The sequence below is a fragment of the Sciurus vulgaris genome (assembly GCF_902686455.1).
Source record: "Sciurus vulgaris genome assembly, chromosome: 6".
Classification (NCBI taxonomy): domain Eukaryota; kingdom Metazoa; phylum Chordata; class Mammalia; order Rodentia; family Sciuridae; genus Sciurus; species Sciurus vulgaris.
The window spans coordinates 76,795,784-76,818,455 of record NC_136466.1 but is presented as its reverse complement, the minus strand read 5'-3'; the positions used below and the strand labels follow the sequence as shown (position 1 = coordinate 76,818,455).

The window sequence follows — 22,672 nt, the reverse complement described above, 5'->3', positions numbered from 1 at the left end:
AGACAGGGTCTCACTGAGTTGCTAAGGGCCTCACTAAATTGTTGAGGCTGGCCTCAAACTTTGAATCCTCTTGCCTGAACCCTCCCAAATCTCTCCCACTGTACCCAGCTCTTATTGTTTTTTATGTTTTTAAAGATGGTTGTACTTTGGAATATTGTGCAAGATAAGAGCAATTGCGTTATTTTGTTTAATTATTTGTAATGTCAGAAAGAAGGCTAAAGAGAATTGTAATATTTTTATAAAGACAAAATAAAATAGTAACAGGGAGAAAGTCAGCTGAATGTATCAGAAAACAGTAGGAGCTTAGACATGACCATCCCAGGTTCTCATCTCCCCACCAACTTTCTTGCTATGTGCAATAATCAGGTACAAGGATGTTGTAAACTATTAAATATTTTATTAACTTCTGAATATTTTTTCTGTAGCCTGAGATATAGATTTGGAATGCAATTACACAGTTCTTTGAATCTTCAGTTGCTCAAGTAGTTCACATTGCAAGCCTAGTCTTTCATGCTATTGTCAAGCTAAAGTCTCTAATACTTAAAATATAATTCTTAAAATATATACTATAAATTATATATATAATTCTTAAAACAATACTTAAAATATAATTTCTAAAAACTGCTTTAAGTTAGTCTTCAGGTCACTGGAGTGCTTTTTCTCTTATTTTCTTGAACTTATATTCTAAATAATGAAAACTAAACCACTGGTTTCCAAGTAGTTTTTTTCAAATTTGTGAATTTGCTTTCCATTTAACCAGTTCTTTCACATAGAAGGACAAATGTTTTATAGTTAGTAAACCTGACTGTGATTAAGCTGTTTATGAATCCTGCTTAGATGAATCTTTGTTGTCATCCTTACCACCTGCCTCAAACCCTGAACATTACGGGGGCCCTATTTATTATAATAAATATTAGCCTGGGAAGATGTCACTGCTGTAGAATGATTGCTATTTTCAATAAACAACTATATGGACAGTATAGGGTTTATATATAGAAATTTTTATATCCAGGAGGAATATTTGCAGATCATCTGAACTAATCGAATTCTAAACATTTGTAAATATATAATTTGGCAGTTTTTTAATAACAAAAAATGATATTCAGTTTTTAAGATGTTGCATGTTTTGATACATTGAAGGTCTGATTTTCATTTAAAATTGCAAACATTAGGTGACATGTGTTTGCCTTTTTGGAAACCATATAAACACTTCTTGGAAAGACTTAGAAACCAAAATATTTTTGCTAAAATGTATGTCATTTTCTCCTCAGCCTTATGTTTCTACAAAAGTGCCCATTGTCAGAGTATTACGTGGAAGAATTTATTCAGAAGTGATTAGCTATTTTGAACATGTCACTCATAGAGTACGACTCTACAACCTACAGGGTAAGAAAACGGTTGTGAACCTTGTATGCTGGTTCTTGGATTCTTGCTTTTCTTGTTATTTTTAATAAATTAGCAATCAGCTTTTAGAGAGAATTTAATCCTTTTAACATTTACTTCATATCTGTAGTATAATATCATATAATATTTACCTTTTGATAATAAAAGATTATAAAACATTTCATTCCCCACATACACGTTTTTTTTCTTCTCTGTGTCTTCTTGTTCATTTGGCAATAGTTGCTTTAGTCATGAGCTTATTAACTGGAAACCTGATTGTTAAGACTTGAAAACACAGTAGTATTTTAGTTTCATTTTTAAAGTAGACTTGTTATAAATAAAAGGAAAATGTTTCAGAGTAGTTCTATTTGTTTATAGCTCTTTATATGGTAGAGTATCAAATCAGCCAATCATTTAGTTTTTAGACAATATTGAGCAGCATCTTTATTAACTAAAATGATGAGAAACAGGCTTTTGTTCATTTTTTGGAACTTAACCCTGGGCAGTCAACTGATCCTTTATGGGATCTGGGTGGAGCTTTACTTCACAAACATTTGCAGCTATATTTGCTGATTTTGAATTCAGGGGTTTTAGAATAGGGTACTTCTAATAGCAAGGACATTTACTGGGTTATCAGTGCTCTTAGAAGTGAACCTTATGAAAGTGCCATTTTATATTTGTTGTTAGCTAAGGTGAAAAAAAAATTAGAAAAGGGAATCTGTTATTTCCCTGAATTTTCATATAAGTAGAACATGAAGAATCCCACGAATTAATGATAAATTCTATTAATAGGCACTGATTCCTTTTGGGGTTTTATGGGGAAGAAAAAGTACTATGTTAAATGACTTTTCTTAGATAGCTAAAGTATAATTTTCTGATTTTTCAGGCTAATGTTAATTTTGCTTTGATTTAGGTTTTTAGCTTAAAATTTCTATAATTTTTGCCTTTTTTAAAGAATATTAGATATAGACAAACTTTTCTCAAGCAACCTCTTAGGTAATAATAGGATATATTTTCACAATAATCCATGATTCCTAGGTTGAATTAAGAAGTAATAGGTCTTCTGGAAGTGGGAAAAATAGTACTAGGCACTAACATTGTGTCATAATTATAACGTCTCTGCAATCACTTTCTACATATAGGAAAGCCTATAGTTCTGAAGTACTCTCCTACTGAGTTTCCCAAACCTCTGGCAAGCCAGAAACAATGTTTTGGACCATCTCATTGTACTCTTGCATAAGCCTCCCCTGAGAGCTCTTAACATCTTCAGCTATCACCAAATGTTTCATTTTATGGGTGGAAAATAGCATCACATGGAAGATGTGCTCATCTATTTTTAATTTTGCTTAAAACTACTGTTTGTTTAATGAGGAAGTTCTTCCTCGAGTGCAGCATGGCACATGCCTGTGTTATCAAGATGAATTTACCTTATTTTTCATCAGTTTTGTTTAGAGATAGACTGTGTCCCAGAATAAATGCAAGTCATCCTAAAATTCCAACCTCCAAGATTATTTGCTTAATTGCCTTTGCTTCTATTTAATCATGTCTGTCAATGCCACTGCATCCCCTGAGTTTTCCTTGGGTTATCCAGGGATTCTGGAACTCATGGGGTGATTTGCATAAGGTACTTGACCCTTTTCTGCAGATGTCTGTAGCTCACCCTCTGATTTTACTTCAGTGGCTGATTTGGAAATTCAGAGTCTGACTTGCCTGCTTGCATATTCCAACAAACTGTGCTCATCAGAACTAAATGGTTGTCCTCTTTCCTCTCTTCCTCTCCCCGACTGGGAAGTGAACTGTCAGTGGCTGACTAACTGCTGCTCAGTAGGAGCAGAGGCCACTGTGATTTGATTGGCTCCTGTCCTTCCAAAGTACTGTCTCTCTAGTACCCTAGACACTTCTTGGGCTCTCATTTTGGCCCATTTCTATTTGCCAACTTGGCTCCTGCCCTTTTTTTTCTGCTTCATTGTTTCATTTTTCTTTTCTCATCCGTTTCCTTTCTAGATCCTTTCTCCTCTCTTCCTTGGTGGTGTGGTGCAGAGAGGGTTTTAAAGAGGCATTACCTGTTGGGCAGGTATCTCTCTTTTTATCACCAAATTGACCAGTCTTGGTACTTTGAACAATCAAGGTCTTGGTTTTACCTATTTTCACTTTTTCTCAGTACTTGTGGTCTATTCATTAGTTGCTAGAAAAATATTTTCAAATGTCAAAGTATAATTTTATGCCAGGTCTAAAAATCTCCATAAATCTAACCTCTAGGTAATGGAAGTATTTTAAAAATGAGATTTAATTAGTTCAGAAAGAGAGCACTAAGAGTATTAGCATAATGAAAACATAAATGTGCAGTCTTTGTACTGCCTCTGGATTTGTGATTTGTGAGTAGGTACAATAAAGTTGGACTGGAGTTTTTTGTTTTTGTTTTGTTTTTTTTTGCTAAGATTTTTGTAGCTTGAAAGCAGAAAACTTTGGAAGTTTGTGAGAAATGACAGATAAATAAGTGTAATGAGAAGTTAACTTAGAGTGCTTTTCTGGGAGAGCTTTACTCTAGTTGCCTGGATTAAATCTGAAATCAGCGTGTATCAACTTGAAGTGGCATACTTATCTTTTTTTCTCTATAGCCCTCTTTATTTTTTTCCCATCATGAAAGTAGTGGGAGATGAGATGCCAGAATCACCTGGAAGGTTTTCTGCCAAGCTATATCCCCTCCTGCATTTGTGTCTGACTGAGCCCTTCAAAGATCTTCTAAAATTATCCCCAATTATGGAGATTTTGCCTTTTCTCAGTAGTCTTGGTGACTCACCTCTTGTCCATCCTTCTCTTTCCCCATTGACTAAGGACTCAGCCTGTTTCATTGAGGTTTAATGAAATTACAGTTCAAGGCCTAGGTCTTCAGAGTGTTTCATCATAGGTACTCTATTTCCTGAAGAACATTCTTCAGGGCTGTAGGCAGTGCCAAGGCCTCTCTGAAAACTCTTTAACATCCTGAACTTCATCCTCCTATAAGCCAAGCTTCTAGATGACAGATCAAAATAAGCAGACAGAGGTGGTTTTTTTGTCTTAGATTCAAAGAAAATTTCAGGTAACTACCATGGTTTTATAGATAGACTTTTAGCTAGTATTTCTTATAATAACAAAAATGCTTATTCTCTCAAATTTAACCTATTTTTGGATATGCTAATTTTGTTCCCCTAAGTTGGCCAGATGTAGTTATTAGGTAAATATTAATGAATAGAACCTGCTTCTTTTTAGGACCAAATTTCTGATCCAAGAAGAAATGAGAGTTGATAGAAGGAAGTTAATATTTTATGTAATTGTATTTTACTCAGTCAGCTAATTATACCCAAGATTTTATTTCTCAGCAATGAAAATGAGTTGTTAATATTATAGATTATCTTCATTGAGTTGTCTGTGTTAAACCTTTTAAATTTAGTTTATTGAAATATTCTTTCAAAAAAACTGAAGTAATTCAAACTTCACTAAATATACTTATAGCACTCATCCTCTTATTTTTCTTGCTCTTTAACCCTTTACCCCCTGAAGGAATTTTGCCCAAATTAAGCTTTGGGAGGAAACAAGATCAAGAAAACAAATCAAACACTTCCCAAATTATATAAACTATTTGGTCATTATTGATTTTGAAACAAACTGTGTTGAGAGGCCTCAGTTCAACCCTACTTTTGATTTTGGGTTTGGCATTAAACTTTAGTTTCTATTTGTACTCTCTGCAGATTTGGAAAATGATTATAAGTACAGTTGAAAGACTCACTCCTTCTTAGCATTATTCAAACTATTTTAAAAAATGTTGTGTGTTTCTTTTCATTATTGTTCAGACATTACATTCAAAAGATTTCTAGAAATATTAAATTAGAGGAAATCTTGTGCTTACTAGCTTTAACAGCTCTCCAAGATCAGAGCAATTTCATAGATTTCTAATGAAATATAATTCTTTGTCTTATGTCAGGTTAAATAAGAAATTCATTTTATAGCATGCATAATTTAGTGAAATACCCTTTTGGAACCATTCTATGATTTCTAAAATGTTAGTTTATAGAAAAATAACATTTTCCCAGGGGCAAGAAGGTTGAGGAGGTGGGAGTTATTTATTTATTTATTTATTTTGTATAATCATCTTTCATTAAATTAAAGCTTCAAACATCACTAAATAGCCTACTTTGCTTTTTTGTCAATCTTGGATTAGAAGATAGAATATAATACAAGCAAAAGCCCTTGTATCCTCTTGTGTTACATTTGATATTGCACCATCACCAAGAGTATGTACCTTATAGTAACATAATGATCAGTGAGTGACATCGCTGTGACTTAATTTGTCTTCAGAGCTGTAATTTTTATACTTTAGTGCCCTCGTTTTCTGACATCAACAACTACTTTGAAAACTTAGGTTGTTGTGAGTTACCGGTGTGTCATGTACATTTTCTCTGGCATAAGGTTGAGGTCCCAAATCTGTTACAATACATATCTTCAAGGTCTCCTGGCCCCCAGGACTGTGTTTTCCTAGGCAGGTGGTGTGAGTGAGTATGTGTGTGTAAACCATGTTTCAGCCTTTAGGAAAAATACATTAACTGCAATAATCTTATGCCTTATTTTCTACCAACATATTATAAAAGTTCTATATGTAATGAATCTTGCTAAAAGAAAGAAGTAGCCTGGAGGTAAAATGTAATGAACTGCTATCAAAAAGTATAGAGGAAAGATTTTCCTTTGACTAAAATGACTGAATAATTTCCTTGCATGGGTATAGTTAGCAATCAAAGAGAGTTTCTTAGTTTTGCCTGAGCAGTTTGAATATAAATCTAAGTAGATTTATTGCATGACTCTTGACATGTTAGAGAGTCAAAATGAGCTTTAGGAACTCTGTTTCTTAATCTACAAAAAGGAGTAGATGGTCAATTAGGAGTAACCATCAAAGAGTCTTCATAATACCTAGAATCTTCTAAAGTGTCTTGTGCTTGACTCCTTGGTTCTGAATGCAACTTCTAAGGCTGCTGGAATGGGGGACTTCCATCACTGGCGTCTATCCACTTGCAAACAAGATCCCAGAGTTTCATTGAAGTTGTTTTTATTTCCATGAAAAGATTCATGAGAATATTAAAATTGTTTGCAATCAATCCCCATTCCCCCCCACACACACACCAGGGCTGCATTCCATAGTTAATTTTATTTAAGAGTAAAAAGCATTAAGTAAGTTTTGACTAGGCAGACTTAGGTAATTAAAACATTTTTTGGATATCATAATATACTCGGGATTTTTTTTCTGTTAATTGGAACTTTTAAAAATTGAAATAAGTAGCTATGTGTTGAACCTGATTATTCCCTACAGGCAAGGAAGAGAAGGTTATTTTAAGGCTCTCTGAAGTACATTCTGGTTATAGAAAATCAGACTCAGAGGTTATCTTGGGGACTGTGTGACAGCAGCTGCTGTGTGGAAGGCAAAGCTCCTTCTCAGGGAACTATCATCGCTACAAATGTGTGTTGTGCTGACAATCCAATGAGGGCTCCAGGCTGGCAAACACAGTGGAAGCGTGATGACTCGGGGGTTGGCCTCTGCGTCCTGTTCCCATCCCTCACCCCACTCTGCTGCTTACCAGCTATTTGGTCTTGTGCACGTTACTACCTGTCTGGACTTGATTTCATCATCCTGAAGGGGCAACAGTAACAGAGCCTGCCTCACAGAGGTGTTGGGAATTACTTTAATAAACATGACTCCTGGCACATGATTAAACATTGGATCTACTCGAGAGGAAAAGTGGCACCAATGAGTTACACAGTAACTGTCACAAGAGAAAGAATGGTCATCAAGGGACAAGGGAGTTGGGGAAGATTTGATGAAAGAAGCGAGTTGTTGAGAGACTAGCTCTTGTAGAAATGTTACTTGAATAGGCAGAAGAGAGGAAGAAATCACAAAGCCTGAAGTGGAGTTGGTTTGATCCAACTCCCTGGTTCCCATATGAATTTGAAGAACTCTGTGTCCCTTAAATATTCTTTTTTTTAAGTTATTGATTGACCTTTATTTATTTACTTATATATGGTACTGCGGATCAAACCCAGTGCCTCACACATGCTAGGCAGGTTCTCTATCACTGAGCCACAACCCCTGCCCCCCTTACATATTCTTAAATTGACATCTAGTTTTTCTATACATTTAAATAATTGCAAAGAATGTTATTTTTGGCATTGTAAATAATGACACTTAAAGATAAGCATATCCAAGGGCAGAGATTTGATACCAAATCATGCATTTTTTAAAAGCCTGCACCAGCTCTTTCTGAACTCATATTTTCTCCTCGAACTCATATTTGCATTCTACTTCCCCTTGGAACTTTTTCTTAATATATTTATGCTTAAGAGTCTTGTTATTGGTTAATCTTTCATTATTTCACTGGAACAAAATCATTTGTATTTATCTATGTGTATTAAAATTCATATTAAGATTCTAAGTGTCAAGTTTCTTCTAGATTGAATTACAAAAATTATTAATAGTAGGCAGCTGGTCAAAACAATATGAATATATTACTATTTTGATGATTTTTTTAAAATGTTTCAGTGGAAACATTTAATGAACTGTACTTTTTTGTTTTTATAAGTGCCAATGCAAAGGAACATCATATAAATAATTGGTAATGAAACGAGTTTTGTTATAGGACTACCATTCAACACTTTGAACTCCTTCTGAATTCAAAGCCATAAGTCAGAGTAACTATCAAACATTAATTTTGATGAGCTTTTTTTTTTTTTTTTTTTGTGGAGATTGAACCCAGGGGGGTCTTTACTATAGCCATATCCCCAGCCCTTTTTATTTTTTATTTTGAGACAGGGTCTCGCTAAGTTCCTAAGTTTCTGAGACTAGCTTCAAACTTGTGATCCTCCTGCCTCAGCCTTCGGAGTGGCTGGGATTACAGGCATATGCTACCCTCTCTGCCTGGTTTGATGGACTATTTTTTTAATGATCTACTGCCCAACAGCCTAATTAGGTCCCCCTTCAATTTTGTTGAAAACAAATAATTGGAAACCCTATGTTTTGCAAAAATATGTTATTCATTAAGATCCAATCAGATACCAGTATTTCACATTCTCTTTGTTTAGCACCCATTGGAGTTAAGGTTGATGAGAGGTATGTTTCTGTTGTTGCCCTGCCAATACCACCACCTCCTCCTCCTCCTCCTCAGAAATTCTGAAAGAGTGGTAGAAAAGGAAGAAACAGACATGCCTCCAGGGCAGGACTGTTTTCTGGCAGATCAGTCTGAGGAATGATATTTCGAATTCAAGCTTCCCATCTAAAGGCACCTGGGGAAGGAGCTGTTTGGAAAACTGCAGTAGATTGGTTCAGAGAAACTGTCAGTGCCAATGGGGTGAAGACTGACCACCCCGATTATTTCAGCATTCTCTTTCCTGTCCTAGACCAGGCCAAGCCTGAATCATGAAGAAGGAACCAAGAAAACTCTGGTGTTGTGAGCTCTTGTATTTACTTCCTAGGGAAGTGCTTTAGTTAGCACTTATCTTGAGTTCATTATCTATTTTGAGATTAGAACTGCTTGGTGTAGTTGTTTGTTCCCTCCAAAACAAAGCTTCTGAAAAAATCCTCTTGCTTCATAAAATGATTTTTTTTTTTTTTAAAAGGCAGCTGTCCAATTCTGTTGTGTATTTTTCAGTTTTTAGGTTTTTTTTCCAGTATATCAAACTAAATTGGTATAATCTTTACCCAAAATTTGCAATCTGTATGGCCAAAGGCTATACTTCCTTTATGCATTTACTTTTTGACATTGTTATGAGAATTACTGAAATGAAAAAAAAGTATACAGATTAGTGCCAAACTCATAAGTGATCAATACATAGTGATAGTTATTAATTTAGTGTTTTACAGCTAGAACAAAGTGGTGTATCATCATTTTCTTAAATTTGAAACATGGAATGAAATTTACTAGAATTTGTATTCATGAAAGCAGATGTTAAAATTTTCACTTGTGGAGAAATAATCAATGTGAACATTTACAGACCTAGAAATCAGGAGTGCCTCAGAGGATAAATTAGATCTTATAATGAATGATGAGTTGAGAAAGTCAACATGGAGAAAAGGTCATCCACTTGTGGGAGTTACTACCATTTCTATTTTGGTAGTCTCAGATATGAGGACAGTGTAAAAATATATATAGCCATGATAATATTTGCTTTTTACAAACAACATTTCCTTGTTGACTTAGTTCCTCATTGTTGTAAAAATTGTTCATGTTGAACTAAACACTGTGTGTTAATCAGTAACCCTAAGTGTCACCTCCAAGTGAGTAGCTGAATAAAGTTCACAAAAACAATGTTACAAAAGTAAATACGTAATAGGAAAAGTTTTATATTTTTGATGATTTAAATACAAAATTCTTCCCAATTTGAAGAGGGAAATATTCAGAATCAGAAGTCTTTGTTTTCCATGACAGCTGCTGTTGTCTGACTTCTGCTCTGAGGTGATGGCTCAGTCAACTTCCCTGCTTAGACACAGAGGAACAGGGATGAGGAGAATAATTAGACCACAAGTTCCATTTTGCCCAGGAGCCCACGTTTTCAGGACACTCACTGAAGACCTTGTTTTGACTCTTTGATAGCTTTTTTGAGGAATTATTGTATGTGTTTTGATAGCCATATGTTAAATTCTGGTTAAAGTTTGAAGACATACCTCTCCTAAGGTTCTGTCACTTTTCATTTTCCTAGATGGGCATGGGCCAGTTGCTGTTATCTCATCCTGAGCTAATGACTTGTCTTAATCACATTCAGTGCACTGATAAGACATGAGAACCTTGGTGGGGAGTGAGGCTGTCTTGATATTTCTCCCAAGCTGTTGCCTCTCACTCCTATAACAGGTTGAGTTTATTGAAAGTGATATCTAATTTATCAGAGTATATTCCTTGGGAAAAAGACACTCTGCATTTGAAAATTTCTAGAAGAGATAATCTGGAGAGTTGGAGAGGACTGGGCTAACTCTGAGATTCTGCACTTCAGGGTTGAATTGGCCTGTTCCTGATAGATACGGCAAAGATCCGAGTGGGGGAACATAGCTAGTACAGAGGAAAGGATGGATGCTGAGGTTTTGCCAAAGGCCATCATCCTCTTTGCTGCTCAGAGATGGGACCTCAGGCTTTCCGTCTGTGTTCCTTAGAGTCTTTACACCTTCCCTGGCTGTGTCCTCCACCTCATCTTTCACATATGGGAGGTGTTGGGGATACGCTTCACGCTTCAGTTTTTTCTCTACTCCAAGGAGTGCTTGTTTTGGGTTCTGAGGTTGGTGCTAAACAACTGTCAAGAAGGTGATGATGCTTGTTCTTTTCTGTCCCTGCTCTACTGATCTACCCTGTGGGCAAAGGCTCTAAGGGAGACCAGCATCATTTTAGAATGACTATAAGCCTGAGGCTGTTTTGCTCCTGAAGCTGTGACATGACCCAGTCTCCTGACCTACTTGGTTTCATTTCCTCCTGACCTCTTAAGAAAAATGTTTTTCCTTTCAAAATGTTGAAAATTGTTTTTTAAATACAAATAACATATACACATACCCTTTAGACAAAAATTTTACAACCCTTTCTAGAATATGTGTCTGTCCCTATCTGCTCCTCAGGGAGGTTATAACAAACACCCCTACCCATGTAGAAATGTATTGTGTTTGTGTCTGTTTTCAGCATAAAGTTTATCATACTATACAAGTGCTACATTTACCTTTTTTCATCAGATCTCTGCCAGAATAGACATCTACCTCATTGTTTTCATTTCCTACGCAGCATCCCATAGCACAGTTATACCTGATTTTAGTTTTTCAGTTCCCTGTTGATAGACATCTAGAATGTTTCCCCACTTTTTCCTCTTAGCACTAGTACACAGTGAACATGCTGGTGCTTACTTCCTGTGCACACAACTATGCTCATCTCAGCTAGATACAGTGAGGAGGAACTGCTGTGTAATAGAACATGTTCCTAATTTTTTTTTTTTTTTTTTGGGCAGTGCTTGGGATCGAACCTAGGGCTTTGTGCTAGGCAAGTACTCTACTGACTGAGCTATCTCCCCAGCCCACATGTTCCCAATTTTTTATAAGTGTTTGGGGCTCTTTTAAAGAGGGTTAGGCAAGCCTTGCAACACCTTAATTATATTTTACTCAGTTAAATAGCTGATATATAAGATCCCAATTCAACACCCTTTCTGTCTTTCTCTCATTAAATATGGACATCTTTCTACTCAAGGGTTGCTGCAAGCCTTTTCTCAGTACTTGGTCTGAAAGTAAATTTATCTTTCTCCAGTCATTCTGCCAGTGAGGCATAATGCCTGAACAGTTAGTCCTGGTGCTGCTGGCCTCATGAGCGCAGGCAAGTGATTTCCTACCAGGCTTAGGACCAAGACTAAATGTAAAGCATCTGGTAAGCATATGGCACATAGTAATATCAGTAACAGGAAACTACTGCCTTTGCATCTTAGCTGCCCGCCTCACTCTGAAGACATTTGTGGTACACCTTCTGTGTGCTGGGAGCATAAAGCTAAATAAGACATGATCCCTGTATTTGGGGAGCTTGTATTCTAATGTGCACACATTTGCTCACAGTGAAAATCCTTATTCCTTCATCTTCCCAGCTACTTAAACTTTACTCATAGCACAGTTCACTTTCCTCCCATGTCAGCAAACATCTGTGTGATGGACAGGCTCTTGCATCTTAGCTATTTCTGTTTAACATTTAGCACTTATCATGTGGCCAGAATGTTAAGAACTGGAATGTAAAGATACTGTGTAGGACAGTCTCTGTGTATGAGAAATTAATAGGTTCTAGGGAGTAAAACCAACAGCCCCAGTTCCAGATGTGAGACCAGAGTCAACAGCATAGAGGAGTTTAGTGGAGTGGTACTTTCTTGGCCTCTTTTTTGCAACTTTTCAACTGTGGACTATCTCTGACCCTTCATTGTTTGTGTTAGCAAGAATAAACTACCTTAATTCTCTCTTCTCCAGTAGGGCAGGTATTAATAGCAAGAAGGACACTTACTTCTCATGTATAAATCAAGGTAATGGCTTCACTCCTTTCTCCCCTCAGTGGGCTAATCTTGTAAAGTAGGAGTCAGTTCCTTTCCCAGGATTGCAGAAAACACAGAAGGCTGTAGGCCATCCTGTGTACCCAGGCCCAGAGTGAACCACTTTGGTAAAAGTAACAACCATTAGTCAGCTTTTTGTCACCACTCTCCAAATACATGACCAGCAACTTAGGAGAAGGAGCAGTTTATCTTGGCTCATAGTTTCAGAGGGCTTAGTCTGTGTTGAACTGACTCCCTTGTTCTGGGCTGGAGCATCATGATGGAAGAGTGTGACAGAGAAAAGCGGCTCCACTGTGGCAGGCAGGCAATAGAGAGTGTGAGGGTGTCAGGGGACAAGATACAGTTTCCAAGGGCACTCCCCTGTGACGTACGTACCTCCTTCAGCCATGCACCACCTGCCTGCAGTTTCCACCCAGTATTTCTTTCAAATTATTAATCCATCAAATCAATTAATCTACCCATTAGGTTACAGCTCTCATAACGTAATAATTTCACCTCTGAACATTCCTGCACGAACACTGGAGTTTTGGGGGATACCTCATATCTAAACCATAATCCAGCACTTTTGCTGCCACGTGCTGCAGAGATCCAGTGAACCCTGGGTCCCATGATATTTATTTATCCCTGTGCTCAGGGACATTCTCCCTTCCATCCCACGGGCTCCTTTGGCAAAGGCATACCTTAGGGGAATGTGAACATAGAAGGGCAAAAATTGGTGCTCGCTCTCTCGCTTTCTCTTTCTCTCTCTCTCTCTCTCTCTCTCTCTCTCTCTCTCTCTCTCTCTCTCTCACACACACACACACACACACACACACAAACACAGTGCTTTAAAATGTAATCAATTCTCTTTGAGAACTCAGGAATACCAACTTGCTTTTACTATTTACTTTTTGTTATTTTAGGGTTTTTTGTTGTTGTTGTTCATAAATAGACATATTAAGTTTGATCCTATTTTAAAAGTCTGTCTTGCCAAATTGTGAATGAGCCTTTTAAACAACTTGAAGAATTTGTTGCCTCAACAGGATCTGAGTATCATACTAAACTTGACAAAGATGACTTTCTCAATGCAAATAATTTATTATTGCCAGAGGTAATGTGAAATTATTAATTTTTCCTTGAAGCATGTTCTTTGTAAATGTTTTCTGGAGTTATGTGAATTGAAATTAACGATGTTCTCCCTTGTTAAGACTTGCTTCATTTCATGTATTCTCTTGACCCCTGAGAGAATATCCACCATAGAGAGAAGAAAACATAAAATAGTGCTAAAACCTCTAAATGCTTCCACTAGATTTAAGTTAACTTCTTGTCATCTTCTATGCTAAGTGATACATGAGTGCTATCATTCCTTGTGCTGTATTTTGGTTTTGGGGGTTCTTTGGTGCTGGGATTGAATCCAGGGCCTTGTACATCCTAAGCATATTCTCTGCCTTTGAGCTTCAATCTCAACCCCTGTTTTGAGTTTGTGGGGGTTTTTTGTTGCTTTTCTCTTGTAAACACTTATCTATTAAAATTACATATGCATTTCATTTAGGCTTTAAAAATTATTCTGATTAATGCAAACATAGTAAAAGCAAAGTTTGTATTCAGAGCAATATGTTTCCTGGTTCAAAGAAAATTCTGTTGTACTGTTTGATTTTTTTTTTTTTTAACCTGGTAATGGTGGAGATGTTTATATTTAACCTGCAAGTGGTTCACACTATGGCCATTAAAAATTGGGGGTATTCCCCTTTTTTCTATTCATAATAGTTTTGTTTTGGGTACTGGGGATCAAACCCAGGGAGCACTTTACCACTGAGCTACATCCCCAGCCTTTTTTATTTTTTATTTTGAAACAGGGTCTTGCTAAGTTACTTAAGGCCTCAGCCTCCCCATTCACTGGTATTACAGGTGTGCACCATCAGGCCTAGCTCATAGTAGTTTTATGAATGTGTAGTAAGAAACCCAAGTTAACTTCAGTTGAGATGGCTGAGTTGGAAGAGCAATTCTGTGAGCATTCTGAAGATTCAATAAATAGAGACTTCAGCCCATTTAGTACTACTCATCATCATCTATTATTATTTATATTTTATAATTTCTAGTGTATTTTTCATAGATACCTGTAATGCCTAGACTAACTGGATTTACATGTTTCCACAGATTCCAAAGAGTCAAACTCACTTTCCTTACTTGTTTGCTATCACTTTCAATAAGCTATGGGGATTCTTCTTAACTCTTAGGAAAAGAGTCTTCTTTATGCTGTTCTTTCTTTCCCTGTTTTACTTTCTACAACCTTCTTTGTTTAAGGAGTTTGCTGGTTATCAGCACAGAGGGGACCATGTGTGAAGAGTAGTGAGGAGAAGTAGGTAATGGAAGTAAAACTATAGGTAAGTTTCCAGGGTTCTTAGAACTTCAAAAAATCAGCTTTATGAAGTAGGATAGGGCAGTCTCTCTCCTTACAACCACTTTCCTAACTACTGTCTCCAGAAGATCCTGAGATGTCTCACATATTCTCTGTCTGTATTGAGCATGTTGGATTTCCTCACAACTTCTCTCTCTCCATCACTGAAATTGACCAGAGGCTTCACCAAGGACCTGATGACAGTTTGGGTAGAATGATACTAGCAAACACATTAAATTTGATTTATCTGGGACTTTTTCAAGCTGTCTTCTGCCTTATGTGGCAAAAGGTAGAATGGATCACTTTATAACTTTGGGTCCTAAGAGATGCCAAACTCAATTAAAATTGATTTAACTTCTAGGGAGTTCTGCTGATTATAGTCCACAAATACTAATATGTTAATATTGGTTTCATAAATCATTTCATCGGATCTGCTGTCTCTTTTCCTAGAAGTAGATTGTAGGCAATAATGCACTATGTCTTGAACCAACAGAGCATAAATTTCACTGGCTCATATTTCTCCTGTACAAGGAGATGAAGGTAGAGAAATGAGCTACGATGTGTCTGATGGGAACAGTGGTGCAGATGAGAGGTGGATTGGCCTGGAATGGGACTGACATTTTCTTTTTCTTTTTTTTTTTGTTAACAATTTTTTAAAATTTTTGTTCTTAGTTGTAGATGGACACAATACCTTTATTTCATTTATTTATGTGGTTCTGAGGAGCTTGTGTGAGGCAAGTGCTCTACCACTGAGCTACAACCCCAGCCAACTTTTAATGTCATCCTTCTCATTTAATGTCTTTCTTTCCCTCAGAACTCATTGGAGAATCAGTGATATGTTATATGTCATCTGTATTTATATCAGTCCAACTTCATTATCCTTTTGTTGCATTACATGTGCCCCTGAATAAATGCTCTCTGCAATCTAATATTAAAAAAGAGAAAAAATAAATTGTGACACTATTCAGTATGTGAGCAATGGTAAAGATATGAAATAGTAAACAGGTTGTTGTATGTGTGTTAGTCAGTTTGTAGTCACTATAACCAAAGTACCTGATAAGAACAACGTAGAGGAGTAGAAGTTTATTTTGGCTCACGGTTTCAGAGGTTCAGTCCGTTGTTGACCAACTCCATTGCTCTAGGCCCAAGATAAGATGAAACATCATGGCAGAAGAGCAAGACAGAGAAGCACTGCTCTGCTCATGGTGGCAAGGAAGCCGAGAGAGGGAGAGAGAAGGAGAGCATATGCACACATTTGCACTAGCTAGGTGACAGGGAAATATAAACCCCAGAGGTGTACCCCCAGTGACCTACTTTCTTCAGCCACAACCCACTTGCCTGCAGATACCACCTAGTCAGTTTATTCAAATTACTAACCCCATCAGATGGATTAATCCACCAATTAATTCATAGTTCTCATAATTTAATCATTTAAACCTCTGAACATGACTTTAATAACAAAAGCTTTGAGGGTGACACCTTATATTCAAGCCATAATAGTATGTAACTTTTGAAGGCATTCTCTACACTATATTTAAGAAAGTCTGGACAATAATTGTCTTTTTTTAAATATGTACCTTCTTTTCTTCTTTTAAATATAGGAATAGAAGGGCATTCTGTGGAAATTTCTAATACCGTGAACATCCAAGATGTATTTAACCGTGAGATTGCAATGAGAATTTCTTCTAACATAAACAGTCAAAATAGGTTTTATACTGACCTAAATGGCTATCAGGTAATATTCCTAAGAATCTAAGTGTTGGTCTATTAATGTATGATTTTTGTATATGATAATAGGCTGTTCATTTTGGATTCTTTGAAAAATATACTATTTCTAAAATAAAACTACTTAACAGACAATTTTAGGTTCTATATTCAGTCAGATTTCCAAAATTAGAACAAATACTTGAAAGACTATTTTTTTCTAGAACATCTGTTTATAAGGTTTTTCTTTTTTTCAAAGGAATATTTGGTGACCATTATGCAGTTAGATACCTTGATGCTAAAATATACATATCTATAGGAATTTATTTGCTAAAAAGGAACTATAATTAGGGATTGATGACTTTTTTAATCCTCATCAGAAATTAGTTTGTTTATATTTCATTTAATCCTTGTGTATTTTTAAATTCCTTCTCTTTATCAATGTGTGTTTACATTTATACATAGACAAATATATATCTGTTTAGAAATATGGGCAGGTACATATTTAATCAAAATTTTCATGAAATAGTGTTAAATAGCAGTAACAAAACTTGTATAATTTTTTTCAGATTGTTAATTCTCTTTAGCAGAAGTTAGAAGAATTCCTGATTATTACCTCAACCTCCATATTATTGAGTATATGAGTGTGACAACATATCTTTGAAATAATACTATTAAAAACGTGAACATGGTTTTGAAACATTAACATTTTAGAATTTCCGGCTATGAATAGAAATAATTTCACAACATACGTTTTTTGCTTTGATTTTCAACTGGGATAAGTGGAAAGGGCTGTGATAAAAAAGTTCTCTTGTGAGATTTCCTCCAAAAGTTAAATTTAAATCTTTCCAAAGCACAGAAATTGCAACATACATTCCGATTAACATACTAATTCAACTACAGCCGTTTAGTTTTCAAATGAAACCCTGACTTTATGATGATTCATTTTCTTTGTATACAAAAAGAGTGTTTTCTTAAAATCTCACAGAAGCAATTATTTGTATGTGTGGGTGTATACATGAATGAGAAAACTTAGTAAAAATGGATAGACAAAAATCTTTTCAGGGATTAATCATGTGAGTAAAAAGAAAAAAATAGTATATTTGTCTATCATTTAAATATTTCTTAAATTATCTTTTAGCTTTGGAAATAAAGTACCTAGACAAAACTAGAAATCTAGACCTGCAGGTGCCTGATGCGAGGAGCAACAATACAGTTATGACAGTTTTGAACATTTCTTTGTATAAATTTAAGGGTACAGATTAATTGGGATGGGAAGATCAGTATTGGGAAGGAGAAATAGAGAACTTTCAAGATAGCTTTTTTTTGGTAACAATTTACAGTTGCTTGAGCAGTGTATTAATTTCCTAGAGTTTCCATACAGAGTACCAAAAACTGGGTGACTTATAACAACAGAACTTTGTTCCTCCACAGTTCTGGAGGCCAGACATCTAAAGTCAGGGTGTGGACAGGGCATATTCCCTTAGAAAGATCTAGGGAAATAACCTTCCTTTCCTCTTCCTAGCTGCAGCTGGTTGCCACAGTCTCTGTCATTCCTGGGTTTGTGGATATATCACTCCAGTTTCTCACCTTTTAGTAACTGGTGTTCTCCCTACATCTCTTTCTCTCTGTCCAAATTTTCCTATTTATAAGTACACCAGGCATTGAGTTAAGAACCACCCTGATTCAGTATGGCCTCATCTTTTTCTGCAGAGGCTCTTTTAAAAATAAAATTACATTTGCAGGTCATAGGTAGAAAAGAATATGAGGGTACAGTATTCAACCTAATACAATCAGTGAGTTGAGAAACACACTGCAGGGTTGTAGGAATATTTAAAGATCAGATCTGTGAAGTACTAAGGACCGTCCTTCCATTATTGGGCACTCAGTACATGTTAACTCTTAGGCTAACTTTGTACCTCTCATTTTCTTGAGTTTCATGTCAAACTTTCATAAGTTTAAGGAAGAGGTGGCATTTTTAAGTGGTGTATGATTCACTGGATCAGAGTCCTGAAGTTAGAATTAGTTAGTTACCCAGACTGGCTTTGGGGTTCTGACAGTCTCTCTCAAAAGATAAATTACTATTCCACGTGTTCAAATACTGGGCAATGAGAAACCAAAATTTAGAACTATCTACATTGAAGCTAAATGTTGAATGGCTTTTAAATATAAATATGCATTTGATTATAATCTGTTAGAGGATTTGGTGGGGAGATCTGTGGTATTTATTAGAACTGATTCAAGAATAATGGGAGATATGTCTTGAAAGGAATAGAGAGCTATTATGCTTAGCATTCATTACAAAAGCAGTATGTTAGATTTAGATGAGAAATGAATACTTAATACCTTTATAATTTGTTTTATGCAAATATGAAACAGAAGACTTTTGTTAGCCATTTTTATTCTGAATTTAAATAGAAATGCCTATTTAAAAAATCTGGACAAGTTATACCTTTCCCACTTAAAATTCGTTTTCTAAGATCCTTGTGATTTGTCTTCATTATGTTTTAAGAAATATTTTAATTTTTGAATTATCTCTTTGCTTAAACAAGAAAGGAAACTTAAGTCTTTTTAGAAGACAGCTCAGTACTAAATATTTAATACTAATTTGTAAAAGTATAAAAGTAAATATCACATTTTTTAAAAGAATTGTTTGATTTTATAGATTCAACCTAGAAGGACTTTGAGCAAATTGCCTCTTCAAGCAAATGTCTACCCAATGACTACAATGGCATATATCCAGGATGCCAAGCATCGGTTGACACTGCTCTCTGCTCAGTCTTCAGGTGTTTCCAGTTTGAAAAGTGGTATGTGTTGTTTAAATTCTTTTTTGCTCTGAAAGATTGCAGTTCTAATTGTATAATTTTTCAGTGACCAAATGTATTAATTATCCTGTTCAATTAAAACCTGCCTGTTTTCTTTCCAGCTTTTTCTTTCAAAAAGCAGGCTGTTAGATAGTTTTAGCATAAAATTATGAATTTTCTTAATCATCAGGTAAAGAACATTTGGCCTCCATGTCACCATTGTTTTTAAAGGTAACTTGCTTCTTGTGATAGTCTGTTGTTTGCATAGATCAGATCCCTATCACTATTGTAATTTACTAGATGTGGGAACTCAGACTCTACGAGTTTAAAAAACTTGGCTAAGTTTGCAAAGATGTGAAGTTGGAGTTTAAAGTTAGGTTCTTTCTGACTCATGGTCTTTCTATGCCGCAACTTCCAAAAGAAGGTGAGTAGAGATGATGGCGATATGGGTATGAAGAAGTACAACTTCAAGGATTCGAAAAGAGAGAAAGCAATGTAAAGAAAGATGAAATAGGCAGTAGAAACTGATTCGTTTTTATAAAACTTTCTGTTGAGAGGTTTTGATCCATTATACTGCATAGTTTTAAATAGGTTATCAATTGCTCATCTTTTTACCTATTAAGTGTTACAAATAATAAATATCTGAAGGAGCCAGACAGGTAATAAATGAGTACAGACACCTTATGTGTCCTTTGACACAAACCCAATTTTTACATAGCATCTGCATGCATTCTGTGCTTCCACACACAAGAAATTTCTACTTCTCATTTTTCTTTGTGACATTCATTAGACAATGTCATGTGAAGTTGTGTTCTGAAGACATGGCTTCACATATGAAAATAATGACTTCATGTTCGTCATTGATGGGGAGTGATAGGGACACAGACACACTGCAGAGTGTTTTTCCCATTTACAATCCACTACCTAGTGCCCTTCAATGTTTGCCATAGGGATAAGGGCCCTTTGTTCCTAAATATTTCAGTTTTTGAAGAAGAGTTCAGAAGTCTGGAATTTTACTTGAAGTTATGGAATCTATAAATGTTTACATGATTTTTTTTTAAATTTTAAATTAAAAAAAAAACACTGTGTAGACAAAATATCTTTGTATCATATAAACTCTTGAACCACCCATTTTTAAACCCTGCCTTAAATTTTCAAAGTTGTGGTCTAAATAGACATTAGACTCAAGCAGTGATAGACTGAGAGTATTATCTTACTACCCAGTGAAGACAGGCTGAGAAATCAAGCTCTTCTGCTTCTATTAGAAACACTCATATAGCCGTAGTATTTGAATAAAGACAATTTGAGTACAGTCCAGAAAATTGCAAACTGTCTCATGTTGTATGAACCAAGGTTTGGAGGCAGGAAAAGAATTAGAAGTTGCCAGGAGATTGATTTACTGATTTGGGTGTAAAGCGATAGACTCTAGATCTACAGTTAACTCCTGAAGAAAGTCGTAAATGGTGATTTCCTAAAACATGGAGAGAGTAACAGTGATAATTCAACTCTTCTCTAGCAATTTCATGTATTAGACATCTAAACCAATGAGAAAGAAACTAAAATGAGTAATAGTTATTAAAAATCTTCTGGGTTAGCTATTTCCCTTTAAAGCCAATTGATCATTTAGTGTGGTAATGGACATGAATAACTCTACATGTATTTTTAAAGTATGTGTAACTTTAGCTTTTAAAGTCTTAAGTACAATCTTGAATGATTCTGATTTTAGTTCTTTCACTTCGTAATTTCATAACCTACTCATTAGTTTATAACTTAGACGAGAGGAAATGTGGAATTATCACATGGCAAATGAAACAACCAGATATGACCCTTTTAAAGCCAGAGCACTGGCAGGACAGTGGCGATCACTGCTAACACAATATCAGAGAAGGGAGCACGTAGTTGGGTGTCTCCAAACTCTAGGACTTCTTCAGAGAATCGCCACATATCAAGCAACCTAAATTTTATTTGCAAATCTTGTTAGATCCTGTGCACAGTATATATCTTTCTACTACATGTTTGTAATATGTTTCATAAGAAACCTCATAAATATTTTTATTCCAAATGCTGGCACTAAAAATTCTGAAAAACTTAATCTACTTTTCAGGCTAATTTTTTAAAAAAATATTTCATGTAAGTTTTGATCTATTCTATTTTAAAATTTCTTATCAGGTATTGCTAAACATTAATGAAGAGAAGCAGAAACTCTATCTTGTTTTATGAACTTATTGTAGCTGCTTTGAACTGTTACCAAAAGAAAGTCCTTGGTACCATGGGGTGTTGAGATTCACCTCCTGAATTGGCCCAGAAATTTAAAGCAAGTCATCATGGCTTCTACTTAAATGATCCTTAATGAATATCCGTATTAAATAATCCTGGTCAGTTTCTTTGTTTGTTAGGTGATATTGAGGTCATCATGGATCGAAGACTCATGCAAGATGATAATCGTGGCCTTGGGCAAGGTGTCATCGATAACAAGATTACAGCTAATTTATTTCGACTACTACTAGAAAAAAGAAGTGATGCAGATATGGTAGGAAAAAATAACTAGCATAATGATGTTGGTTCTTTGTCACCCAAAATTTGAAATAACTGTAGTTTTAAAATTCATTTTACAATTTCCATTGTTGATATATCTGTGTAACAGATTCAGCCCACATTGACAGAAAATCTTAGTTATAAGCCCTGTGTAAGATTTGCATTTAGGTCATTTTATTTTTGCATATTATGCAGATAAAAAATAAAGTCACATAAGCAGTTTGGGTAAAATTTCCTGAAATTATTTTGAAAGAAATAAGAGTTTCAAACTTGAGCTAAGCCAACCATAGTGGTCCATGCCTATAATCCCAGCAACTCAGGAGACTGAGGCAGGAGGTTCAAGGCCAGTCTGGGCAACTTAGCAAGACAGTCTCTCAAAATTTACAAAAAGGGCTGGTTGTGTGACTCAGTGGTAGAACACCTCTGGGTTCAATCCCCAGTATTCAAAAAAATTAAAATTAAAAATATAAGTAAAAATTGAGCTAGATAAGAATTAAAGACTGGAATTTAGTCACACACTAAGAACTTCTGATTAAATTTGGGTGATAGAATTTATTTTAAACTTTAATGGTCTCATTTTAATCTTTGATTCACTGATGGAAAATGTATTCATCTGTTTATCTTGCATAATCAACTTTTATTCCTCTAAGCAAAAATCTGACAAAAGTGGTACTGGACCTTAGAGATAATATACTAGTTACTCAGGTGACAGGAGAGTGAGCCTCAGAGTTCTCCATAAACTACACACACCCCTCAGATGACCTTGGACGTGGCCCTTTTCTTCTTACTCTGTTCTCTTTTCTAT

General features: G+C 35.6%; 1 protein-coding gene across 1 annotated transcript in view; it reads left to right on the top strand.

The window, feature by feature from the left end:
* The window catches only part of MAN2A1 (mannosidase alpha class 2A member 1), a 184,917-nt gene that overhangs the window by 140,058 nt on the left and 22,187 nt on the right, over positions 1-22,672 (top strand). Inside the window, exons 16-19 of the mRNA XM_079143501.1 lie at positions 1,272-1,386; positions 16,426-16,559; positions 19,194-19,335; positions 21,729-21,862. Coding sequence (XP_078999627.1) covers positions 1,272-1,386; positions 16,426-16,559; positions 19,194-19,335; positions 21,729-21,862 — 525 coding nt within the window. The remainder of the gene's footprint in view (positions 1-1,271; positions 1,387-16,425; positions 16,560-19,193; positions 19,336-21,728; positions 21,863-22,672) is intronic.